The 12,168-nt window shown below is 37.2% G+C and overlaps 1 protein-coding gene across 1 annotated transcript; it reads right to left on the bottom strand.

Annotated features, from left to right (window-relative positions):
* Window positions 1-8,281: 8,281 nt before the first annotated feature.
* Window positions 8,282-8,932, bottom strand: DCAF16 (DDB1 and CUL4 associated factor 16; the record flags this gene model as incomplete). The annotated part of the gene is made up of 1 exon (XM_080697932.1): window positions 8,282-8,932. The coding sequence occupies one exon, from the start codon at window positions 8,930-8,932 to the stop codon at window positions 8,282-8,284; it is 651 nt and encodes a 216-aa protein (XP_080554058.1).
* Between the last annotated feature and the right edge of the window lie 3,236 nt (window positions 8,933-12,168).

Genomic DNA, 12,168 nt, shown 5'->3' with positions numbered 1-12,168 from the left:
TCACTGGTGGGAGTATAAAATGACACAATCACTTTGGAAAGTGGGTTTTATTAAAACAAAACATATGCTAATCCTAGGATTCCTAGGTACATATATCCAAAAGGGATGAGTGCACATATCCACAAAAAACCCCACACACAGAATGTTTATTGAAGCTTTATTGAGTCAAAACTTGGTAAGAACTCAAATGCCAACACCAGGTGAAAGAATAAATAAATAGAACAGTCAACAGCAATAAAAATGAATATTCACATAATAGTAAAAATGAACAAATATGCTGATAAAAGAAACAAAGTATAAAGCAACATATATTGTATGCTCGCATCCCACATGTAATATGAGAAAACAAAACTAACTTCTTTATAGAAGATTAGTTATTTCTGGGAGAGGTATAGACTGAAAAAGGGCACTAAGGAATCTGGTATTTTTTGTATTATGATCTAAGCATCTATACATCTTAATATGGTCTTTATATGAATATATACATTTGTGAAACATCATTGAAAAGTATACTTATGATTCGTGCATTTTATGTATATTTTACTCTATGTTATCATCTCACTTTTATGTTACCTCATTTTTTTTTTTAAAAGGAACAAGTGGGCCTGGAATGGTTAACTTAATAAAGTTGGTAACAGTATACAGATCATTTATAACTAAAAGGAAATTTATTCTGATTATAAAAACAAAGCACAGAAAAAACCCTAAAAAAAACTTATAGGAAGGAATCTAAAATATATAGGGATAAGTTATAGACCAGCAACTTGGATAAAAGTAAAAAGCATATGAAATTTCAAAGTATAATTATTTTTATTTTTTTGGTAGTGGGGATTGAACCCAAGGGCATTCTGCCTCCAAGCCATACCCTGTAGCCCTTTAGATTTTGGAACAGGGTCTTATTAAATTGCTATGGACCTTTCTAAGTTGCTGAGGCTGGCCTTGAACCTGTAATCCTCCTGTCAGCCTTCCAAATACTAGAATTATAGGCCCATGCCACAGATTTTGAAATATTTATTTATATATTTATTGGCGGTACTGGGGTTCCTGGAAACCCTTTGACCTCCGGGCTACACTCCCAGACACACACACACAGACACACACACACAAACACACACACACACACACACACACACACACTTTAAATTTGGAAACAGGGTCTCTTAAGCCAGCAAAGCTGGCTTCAAACCTGCGTGATCCCACTGCCTCTGCCTCCCAAGCGCAGGGATTACAAGCATGCGCCACCATGCCCGGCATAAAAACATTATTTTAAAAAGGTAAATAACCATGTCCTCACTGTGCCAAGGTTTCCTAGGGACCGACTTCCTGGAACCCCCATCCTACTTACTTACACAGTATCCCTCCTGAGACTTCCCTTCATTGCTTTCCTTTGTTAGACTATGGTTTCAGAATCCCATGCTTCTTACTTAGACTACTCTCTTGTGTGGGAAAGTTCATCCTCCAAAATCCTCCTAAGAAACGTAGATGGTGAGATAACATTCTGAGACAATGCAAGTTTAAAGACTTTATTACAGCCCCACTTGACTGGATTGTCTTAGGTAGAGAAGTCTAGGTTAGAAATCATTTCTCCTTTTTAAGTTTAAAGGTTTTGCCTTCATAGTCTTTCAGCACCTGTCTGAATGCTATTTATTCTGAAATCCTTTTTACCTAATCTATCCCTCTCCCTGGAAACTTTGAGGATCTTCTTAATCCTGGCCATCATGAAACATAATAATAAGCGTTCTTTTTTTGTGTGTGTGTGTGTGTGTGGTTCTGGGGTTACTGGAAGCCCTTTTACCTCTGGGCTACACTCCCAGACCTATTTTTATATTTTTAAATTTGGAAACAGGGTCTCTTAAACCAGTGCGGCTGGCTTCAAACCTGCGCAATCCACCTGTCTCCACCTCCCAAGCCCGGGGATTACAAGCGTGCGCCACCACGCCTGGCCAAACATTTGTTTCTTAATGCACTGAGCAAGGCAGTAGGGGAATCTTTTTAAATTTAGTCTATTGTCCTACATTTTCAGGAAATGTTACTTTTCTCCCTCTTTACCCGTTTCATTTTAGAATTCTTATTAATCAGATGTTGCATCTCATTGTGATCTAATTATCTTTTGTCCTTGACTATTTTTCAACTTTTTGTTCTACTTTATGAATTTTCAACTTTTCCCCCCAACACATTTATTGAGTGCTTAATTTTGGCTATTCTACTTTCCCAATAGCTGTCAGAATTTTCTTTTTATAGTATCTTGTTCTTATTTCATGGATGTGATATATTCTGTATCTGGTGATATATCTTCGAGTTTGTGTTCATCTTTCATATTGAAGGATTCCTCAAATGTCTAGTGATTCTTCAGTTTATAATGATTTCAAGTGTCTATAAGCCATGTATGAACAAGCAGGGCTTGTGGACAATGGGTCTCACTGTAGGAAATGTTGAGTTTTCTTTTCTTTTCTTCTTTTTTTTTTTTAACCACTGGTCCTCTTTTGAGTGGGATGGGCAGGGCTGGATATAAACCCAGTTGCTAAATTTTACAACTGGATGGAGAAAGTAGACTGGTGCTCACAATGTTAACATTGACATCCTCACAATTGTTCCGTCTTCAGAGTAGCCCATCACCAACATCACCATGTTCCCCTAGTTCTGTTTGGCTCAATATCTTCAGAGATTACGCCTTCACTATTGTGTTAGTTGACTGGCTAAGGGGGTGGAGGGAAAACATACACTGTCATATATTCCCTCATTTTCAATTTTGCTTCTCACCCCAACCCTCCAGGGTACCTTGTGCCTTCAAATCCTTGAGTCTTTGGGGAATACTGCAAGGCAAAGAGAGGTGTTCCAAATTTGTGGACCTTTTCTGCGGCGGAGAATGGCTGCCAGAACTGTGCTACCTATCAAGTGTTTAGGAAAAAGCAAAAGAGAAAGAGAGAAAGAGAAATACACTTAATCTTTCCCTTCAAGGCAAAGGTGTGAGAAGATAACTGCTTAAAACACACAAATAAGAAACAATTTTAGTAACTACTGTTGAGATAGCATTTTGAAAACTGCTCTCTGGAAATGATTGTAAGGTATGTGATTATTTTAGCTAAATGCCACGTCTCCTATAAAAATATTCTTATGTGCAATTAGGCTTATTCCTTCACCACTCTGCAACAATCTTAACCTTCAGTCAATAATGTGTGAACATCTCTAATCCTTAATCAAGTATTTATAGCTAAGAAAACAACACATAATGGAAAATTTAGATGTTGCTTGGGAACAACTATATGTCAACCCAAGCTTAATCAGTATTACCAATACATTTTTAGAGCTGATAGATAAAAGCATACGAAGCCAACTAAATTTAAATCTCAGGTAATCTCCTTTTCTGGCATATGCCTTACACAACTGTTTATCTGAAACCCAAATTGCTTTGGGTGTCCTACACATTTATTTTTTTGGTGTTGGGCCCTGTATTTTTACTTGATAAATTTGGCAACCCCAACCCAATACTTTTTAAAGAAATGTATCTTAATAAAATATAACCAATATAGACATGATAGGTTCAGAGGAAACTGGGATTTGGATCAAAGCATTCATGTTACTAGGTAAGTCTACTTTCCTACCAAGTAGGAAACAACCCCTTTGTTAAAAATCCTCATGGAAATGCACTGACTAGGCCAACATTAATGCAGGCCTTCAATTAATACAGTAATTAGGGTTTTCAATGTAGTGGTGCCTTGTTTATGTCACCAGAGCTCTCCCATTCTAACCAGCAATTCTGGTTACTAAAGGTACAACCATAAAATCAATCTAGGGTCTTTTTTGATGGAAGATGGCCATACCCTTGAATGGTCCCTTGTTTGGGTTACTTCTCCTATCCCCCACCCCAGGATGCTGCCACTAGCAGATTCATCAGTTGATACATTGGAGTGTCAGGTTCCACAGCTGATACATTAGATGAGAGGGGTAATATTAGGTATAGGCTTAGCAGGTAACTGAAATGTAATCATTCCACCCTCCCCACAGCAAAACAGGTACCAGGTCCTTAATTTACTAACTGCACTTTTTCAGGCTGTTTTATCTGGATTCTAATAGAGGTGCCATCTAACTGCAATCTACTTTGATACATCAGCTTCGTATCTGTGTATACTAAGATCTTTTTTTATCTTGTTCGGACAACCAGGATCCTGAGTCATCTTCTGGAAGATTACTGGTTGGTTACCTATGAACAAATTCTCCAAATGGTTGCAGAAATTTTCATATCATATGTCCAAGTCAACTGTGTTTCCCAAATTCCAGTCAACTTACTTTCTAAAGATTCAACCCTAAGCTGTTGCTCTAACATTTGTATTATTGGTGCATTGTAGTCATACATCTTAATGGCATACAAGATGATAGAAGCATATGTGCACACATCACTCATGTATGTTGCTAACATTTTTAACTGACTCCAGTTTAGAATCAACTGCCCAAGTGCTGTCTTCTTGCTACCTTGCTATTTTTAATTATTTTTGAAAAATCTGGCATTCATTCTCAAATCTCATTGAGAACAGCCGGTCAGTTATCCAGCTCACACAGGTGAGTCACCCAGTGTCAGGTCATTGTGTTATCACTGTTCTGTACCTTTTGTCTCACTCATATAATCATCCTGCTGCAGCCATTAGAAGGAAGAGCTAGGCAGATTACACAAACCTATCAGACTCAAATATATAACCATTAACTTAATATCTGGTAGTGTAGTTCCTTTAGTTTCTCTAAATCTAGATACTGTTCCTTGCTGGACTACCTTGAAAACAGCATACACAAAGTTGCCTCATAAATTCCAGTAAATTTATCCAGACTTTTCAAATTTTTCTATATATCCTAGCCACTTGAACAAAACACTGCCTTTTGAGTTTAGCATATGCAACTTAAAATCTTTGGACAAAATATGCATATATTTCACATCTCCCATTGACTACCCCTTCTAAGATTCAATTGTTAGAATATTCCTTCCACGTGAAATCACTACACTTGGATGGCACCTCTATTCAGTTCTTTTGAATCATCTTCCACCATAAGCCATCTTCAAATATTTGAAGGGCTACTATTTGATTCAGATTTAGACTCCTTTAAGGTGATCCTGGATAGTAGAAATGGCTTGTAGCAATATATAATTGATTCATTTATCTTTTTGTGTGTGTGTGTGCGTGTAACTGAGGCAATCTATCCCTGAGCTACATCCCTAGCCCTACTTTTTATTCTTTATTTTGAAACAGGGTCTCACTAAGTTGCAGAGGGCCTAAGTAGCTGAGGCTGGCCAAAACCCGTGATCCTCTTGTCTCAGCCTCCTGTGTACTGGGATTACAAGTGTGCGCCACCACTCCTGGCTAGATTCATATATTTCAAAAATGTTTTCCTTTTGTTTGTTTTTGTGGTACTGGGGACTAGATCCAGGAACATGGATCTCGCCAAGTTGTCTAGGTGGGCCTTGAACTTGCAATTCTGCCTCCACCTTTTGAGTAGCTGGAATTACAAGTATGTACCACCAAGCCCAGCTATTTTCTTATGTACAGTATCTTATATAATTTTGTATTGCTAGTGTCAGAAGCCTAGAAGGCATTCCTCTATATTACCATATAAATGACTAGGTTCCTAATAAGAGATATTAAAACTAATGAGTTGCTCTAAAAAACACTGCATTCTCTAACACTGGAGACAAAAGTAGAAAGCCATGTAAGACAATTTATGGATCAGTAAGAAAAAATCCAAGTGACTTCCAAGGCCCTTATTGCTTTAATAATATACTTTAATACCAAAAGTTTTCATAATAGAAAAAATGTTCAGATGGATTGATGTGATAGAAGCTTATATTCAGCAGGAAAACCCTCTAGAGTGGATCTACCATCTGTCCTTCTGCCACACAAGAATTTTTTCCCCTTTGCATAGGAAACAGATGGGATTAAAAGACCAGAGTCAAGGTACAAGGACTACTGCAACAAGTCTGCCTCTATTTCCTTACTTCTTTGATAACTATTTCTATAGAGGATAAGATTTCCTAATTATGGTAAATATATTTAATCAGAGGCCCACATAGCAGAATATAAAAGTGATAAATTCACCCACAACCCCAAGCACACAGGAATAAGGCTTATTCAGGTACTTATTTTGTACAACGTAAGAACTTAAAATATATACAAATGGGCTAAAATTTTGGCCTTGGCTGAATTTAAGACATTTCCTTCAGTTGTATTTCTTCTCTACAGATGCCAAGATACCTCCTATTAGAGACACTACACAAAGACAGTAATATCTATTAACTCTGTGGTATTGAATGGTGAATATGTCTTAAATAAAGCAGGACCTACTTCCTTTGCTGAGGACAAATGACCAAGCTGTTTGACATGCAGAAAGCTGTTGGTTTATTCAGCTGCCAAACTAGAAAAAGGTTTAAGAGTTAATAGAAAAAACAAATTCATGAGGAAGGCACTTTTACACACACACACACACACACACACACACACACAGAAAAAGGAACATATTATGGAAATGTAAACATCAATATAGTTTAATTTTCAAAACTCTTCCTTACTTCCTCCCTCCCCTTCCCCTAGAAAACAAAACAGATTTTTATAACAGTTTAAAAACCAATTTCACAGAACATCTACATAGAAACAGTTTCTAATACATTCAGTTACACTAACAGTATGATATGGTTTCAGGTCAATAATTTCCACTAACAAACATTTTTTTCTACCAAATATAATTCCCTCCTTTTTCCCTTGAGACAGGACAACTAAGGCTCAGCAGAAATACTTACTAGGTTATAAACATTCTTTGCTCTCCTTAAACTTGCTATACATTTACAGAATTTGTGATTCCATCATTTCTTTAAGATTTTTATTCCACCTTGTACATGCCACTTAATTATGAGAACAGGAAAAAAGTAAAACTAGAATAGAGGGCATATGATACACTTTTAACAATGTTTTCTGATTCCCTTTAGATGTGCAGTTATGCACACAGATTTCACTCTTTACCGTAAGATATGTGAAAAATTTAGTGATCTCATGCATGTTATGAATGTTGTTTTGACTCTTTTAAATAAATACAGCAAAACTCATTTACAAGGGCACATACTCTTCCATATTCCAGAAGAAAAATCTAAAGCTAATATACTTAGAAAAACAGCGCTGCTAAAACTTTTAATTTCAGATTGTGTTAGGTTGAGATTTTCTATAAGTTTCTTTAAAATTAGAAGGGTTCCTAAAATGTTTGTAATGGATGTGGAAAGTGCATAAATTAATGCTTCAGAAAATATTATACAAATGAAATATTTTAATTCTTTAGCAGTTAACACTGAAAGCAGAAGTTTTCTCTTAATCCTTTTCCATTCATCTTTTGGAATGGATTTTATTTGCTCTTGACCAAAGTCTGGATGCCAAGATTCAGGATACAGAAGCCTTAGGAGTCTGTTTAAACCCAAAGGATAATCTTATAGGCCAAGTCAGCCAGAGAAAGCCTGAAGGCAGGCTATGATATAGAATGTTTTTATGCTCGGAGTACTGAAGGTTAGGTTTGAAACTGCACTATTCACAAAATATAGGAGCTCCCAAATGGTGTCATATGTAGGTATACCTGTACAAAAGCTGGGAGAGAATCTATATTTACAACATTTTCTTTGTACAATTATTCAATTTAACTACTTCTCTAGAAATGAACGTCAAAGAAGACCACGCTCAGAAAGGTTTTATTGGGGGTTGCCAACTTTTTGCTTTCGATGATTAAGATCTACCTTTTGAGTAACAAAAGGGTAACAGTCTACTTTTTCCTTCCCATTAATAATCAGATATCCAGCTAAGGTACATTCAGATAGGCAAAGTAAATTGGGGCAGGATGAGTATGGAATGTAGAGAAATAGTCAAGTCATCTTTTAAAATATGATCTCTTTTGTCTAATTCTTCACTTAAGTTTTCATTTTATCTCCAGAATTTGTCAGGAGGGCACACTCACAATGCCACATTTTCTACAGTTGAAAACTACAGCTTTAGTTTCTCAACTGTAGGTTGTGTAGTGATGAATTTATACCTTTTTAAATGGGCAACGTCAGATCTCAGAACAAATGATTTTCTTTTTGATGGCACTGGGATTGAACAGAGGGGTGGTCTACCTGTGACCCAAACCCCAAACCCTATTTTATTATTTTAAAATAGGATTTCATAAATTACGGCAAGCTGGCCTTCAACTTGTAATTTTCTTGCCTCACCCTTCCAAGTACTGGGATTATAGGCTTGAACCACTGTGTCTGGCTCCATGGTGATCTTTATAACGATGCCGTTAGGAGTTTGTTGACTGCCTTTTGGAAGTCAGTGTAGGAGTAAGTAGTGTTGATGGGTTCAGTGCGGGTTGTTTCCTTAACTGTTTTAGTTAACCAGCCACAGCAACAACCAGAAACACATGAATTGGGAATCTGTTTTAAGTACTCAGGTATGGGAGTGGCTCTACTCAATGTTCGGCTTAACTGTTTAGTAGCAAACTGCAGTGCTCCATTTAGAGTGGCATGATCTCTTGAAAGCCGGCTGGGACTTATAAGGGGCTTTTGAAAAGGTGGGACTCCACAAGAGGCCAGAGGGGGCCATTCAGGAATTGGTTCCAGTTTGGGGACACAATGGGAACAATGGGAGAGTCTTAGACCTATCTCTCGAAGTATATGGACTGGTGTGCTTGGATCCAGGAGTTTAGCATGATATAACCAGGAATTAGGATTTAAAGGTTTCCAAGTTGTAGAATACTTTAAAAGACACTTAACTTGCCAGGCAAGACTCTCAAGAGGCGTTAGGTTGGGCACCGTGGGATCCTCTTCCTCAGAGGAATCCCACTCTTCTCCAGAACTCTCATTTAGGTAGCTAATGTTTTCTTCTTCCTCACTTTCTGATTCTGATAAGGGGTCAGGAGAAGGATTTCTAGGACCCATTAGAAAAAAACAAAGTAAAGAACCAGAAATAGGTTAACAATCTAGGCCAGTGGAACACTGACTAACATTGGCAAACAGAAACAAATGAAAATCTTTTTGCCAATCTCTCAGTCCTTTTACACATACAAAATATGCCTCTAGCCCACACCAATGTGGTTCTTCAAAATTATGTAGTATAATCTTCGCTTAGAAAGATGACACCTTAGTCCTCAGGATCAGTTCAGTGTGTAAAAGTGTTAGTCACTTACCAGTGGCACAGGTCACAGACTATCTCCTTCAAATCCTGGCTACCAAAGAAGAGAAGGTTCCTCATCTAGGCAAGGTGATTTTCTTAGTGCGGTCTTAACTGATACTGTGAAGAGACTGTGCTCTGTTTTGTTTGCAGTGATATTACATCTACTTGGTAATAAGAAGGTTGGTAGTCGTCTTGGATGTCTGCTGGTGTAGCAACTTTTGTTCAGTGGGGATGGCTAGGATGAGTTGTCAAGGACATCTGGTATACAAGGATCCAGTGTTTCCCACAGCTGATGCAAATGTCCTCAGAAACTGGTGACTCGGTGGTGGACTATCTGGAAACGTAGCCTGAACCTGTGAATGAGAAGACTAGAGACATGATATTAAAGCCTGAAAGTATTACATAACACTACTATCCATCTAATTTTAGAATATCAAAGAAAGGATGCTGAGCAAGAAACCTGAGAAATCTCCCCTACCCCCGCTGCACCCCAATCTCATAGGCTTAAACTGACTTTCCTGTTGGTAATGATTTTTTTTTTTTTTTGGCCAAATTAGGGGTAGAACCCAAGGGCATTTTACCTTCAAGCTATTCCCCTAGTCCTATCAGCCCTATTTTTTATTTTTTATTTTGAAACAGGGTCTCACTAAGTTGCTGAGGGCCTCACTAAGTAGCTGAGGCTGGCCACAAACCGTGATCCTCCTGTTTCAGTTTCTGAAGTATTGGGATTAAAGGCATGCGCTACCATGTCTGGCTTGTAATGATTCTTATAATCACAAAAAATTTGTGACCTGAGGTGCTTGTAGTTCAGATCTGGAAATGTCCCCAAAAGTGTATATACTGATGGGTTGGTCTCCAAATCAGAAAGGTTAGCAGTGTTCACAGGTGGGGCTTTTGGAAAGTGACTGGATTACAGAGGCTCTGGCCCTGTGGTCAGTGGGCTAATCCACTGACAGAGGAATGGACTACTTGAAAGTGGTAAAAACTAGCCAGGTGGGGCATGGTTAGAGGAAGTTGTTCACTGGGGAATGTGTGTTTGGGAACTATATCTTGTCCTTGGTCTCTTCCTGTTTCTGTCTGCTTCCAGGTTGTTATGAGCTGCCATGACTTTCCACTATGGTATTCTGTCTAGCCTCATACCCAAAGCAATGGAGCAAGCTGACCAGAGATTAAAGCCTTCAAAAACATGACTCAAAATAAGTCTTTCCTCTCATAAGTAGTTATCGTAAGGTATTTTGGTTGAGTGTCACGAAGTTGACTAATACAGCTCAGAAAGACTTCTTAAAAATATAAAAAGTAAAATACAAGGTTGAAATGATTAGATCATATCAAGACTAATGCCTAGACTGAACTAAAGATATCAAAGACAAATTTAACTATAAAAATACCGATTTTTAAAAAATAAGATAGTAATATCACGGGCTGGGGTAATACCTCAGTAGTAGAGTACTTGCCTAGCATGTATGAGGTCCTGAGTTCAACTGCCAGCACCACAAAAAAGAAGCTAACACATTCAACTAAAAAAAAAATGGGAAAAGGACAAGAATATCCAATTACAGAAGTGAAAATCCAAAGGTACTGATTGCATGATAATATTATACCATCAGTTGAGTAAAAATTAGAAAGCGAGCTAATATCAAGTGTTAGTGAGTTTCCTTTAGGAAGTGCCCTGCTGGCAGGATTTTATACTGGGGGAACTATTCTGAAAAGCAATCTGGTAGCAATACTTGGCCAAGTTAACTATTTGTACATTACATGATTTAGCAACTTTATTGAGTGTAAAGCAATGATATACATCCTAATACCAACATGTATTAGGATATACTCTAAAGATCCATTAGTGATGATAAGGAGTTAGAAGTATTCTAGGTTTTCATCACTAGAGAAAATAGGCAAAACGATATAAAAGCACACTGGAAGCATACACAGCAACAAGGATGGACTTTAAGGGTGTAGCTATAAACGAAGCAAGCATGGAACTATACCAGTATCTCAATGTATGCCATTCTGAAGGGGTAGTTTGCAAATGAATGACAGTAAGTCAACATCTTTGGTTTCAAATATTCTGCATTGTGCTAATATGGTCAAATGACATAATTACAAGTCACTAATTTTCTTCTAATAATTATTTCTGGTTTTCGTTTTTATATACTTCAGTTCCTCACATAGTGCCTGGTATATATGAGGGGCTACATAAATGTATTTGAAAGAATTAATGATATAATGACCATGCTTTGAAATAAATAACTACATATGCATGGTCTGTTGTATTCTAGGAAAGAGAAAAATCCCCAAAATTTATTTTGGTAATTAAAAAAAAATTAAAAGCAGGATCAATAAAGACGACGCTCTGTAGCAGAACAAAAAAAAATTACTTATGACTTTCAGAAAAAAATGTGATATGCACTTTAAAGTTTAATTTATATTACCACTTTAATCTGAAAGGTATTTAAAACTGTCAGATACCTTTTTTTAAATAACAGAAACAGGGATTAACTTATAATTTTTCTGTCTTCTTACAGCTCTACTCTTTTCATTTCAACCAGACTGTATAAGATTAACTGGCTACACTTATATTACTCAAAGCATTCTTAAAAAGGCTTACTCTACCTTTTAAATAAGCAATAAAGCTGGGCGTGGTGGTGCATATGTGTAATCCCAGCATTTGGGAGGCTGAGACTGGAGGATCATGGTTCACGGACAGCCTCAGCTACTTAGTGAGGCCCTCCGCAACATAGCGAGAGCCTGTTTCAAATAATAAAGAATAAAAAAATAGGGCAGGGGATGTAGCTCGGAGGTCAAATGCCCCTGGGTTCCATCCCCAGACCTGCAAAAATAAATAAATAAAAATAAATAAGCAATAAGATAGAATATATCTATTTGAAAGTATATGTAAATTCTAAACATGATTTAACAGTGAACCAATCATTGTTATTTATTACATTCCATGCATATAGTTTTTCCACATCAAAACTGAACACTATATTATTTCCACATATGC

Source organism: Muscardinus avellanarius (assembly GCF_963383645.1).
Source record: "Muscardinus avellanarius genome assembly, chromosome: 6".
NCBI lineage: Eukaryota > Metazoa > Chordata > Mammalia > Rodentia > Gliridae > Muscardinus > Muscardinus avellanarius.
The sequence above is the reverse complement of the archived record's forward strand: the minus strand, read 5'-3'. Positions and strand labels throughout refer to the sequence as shown.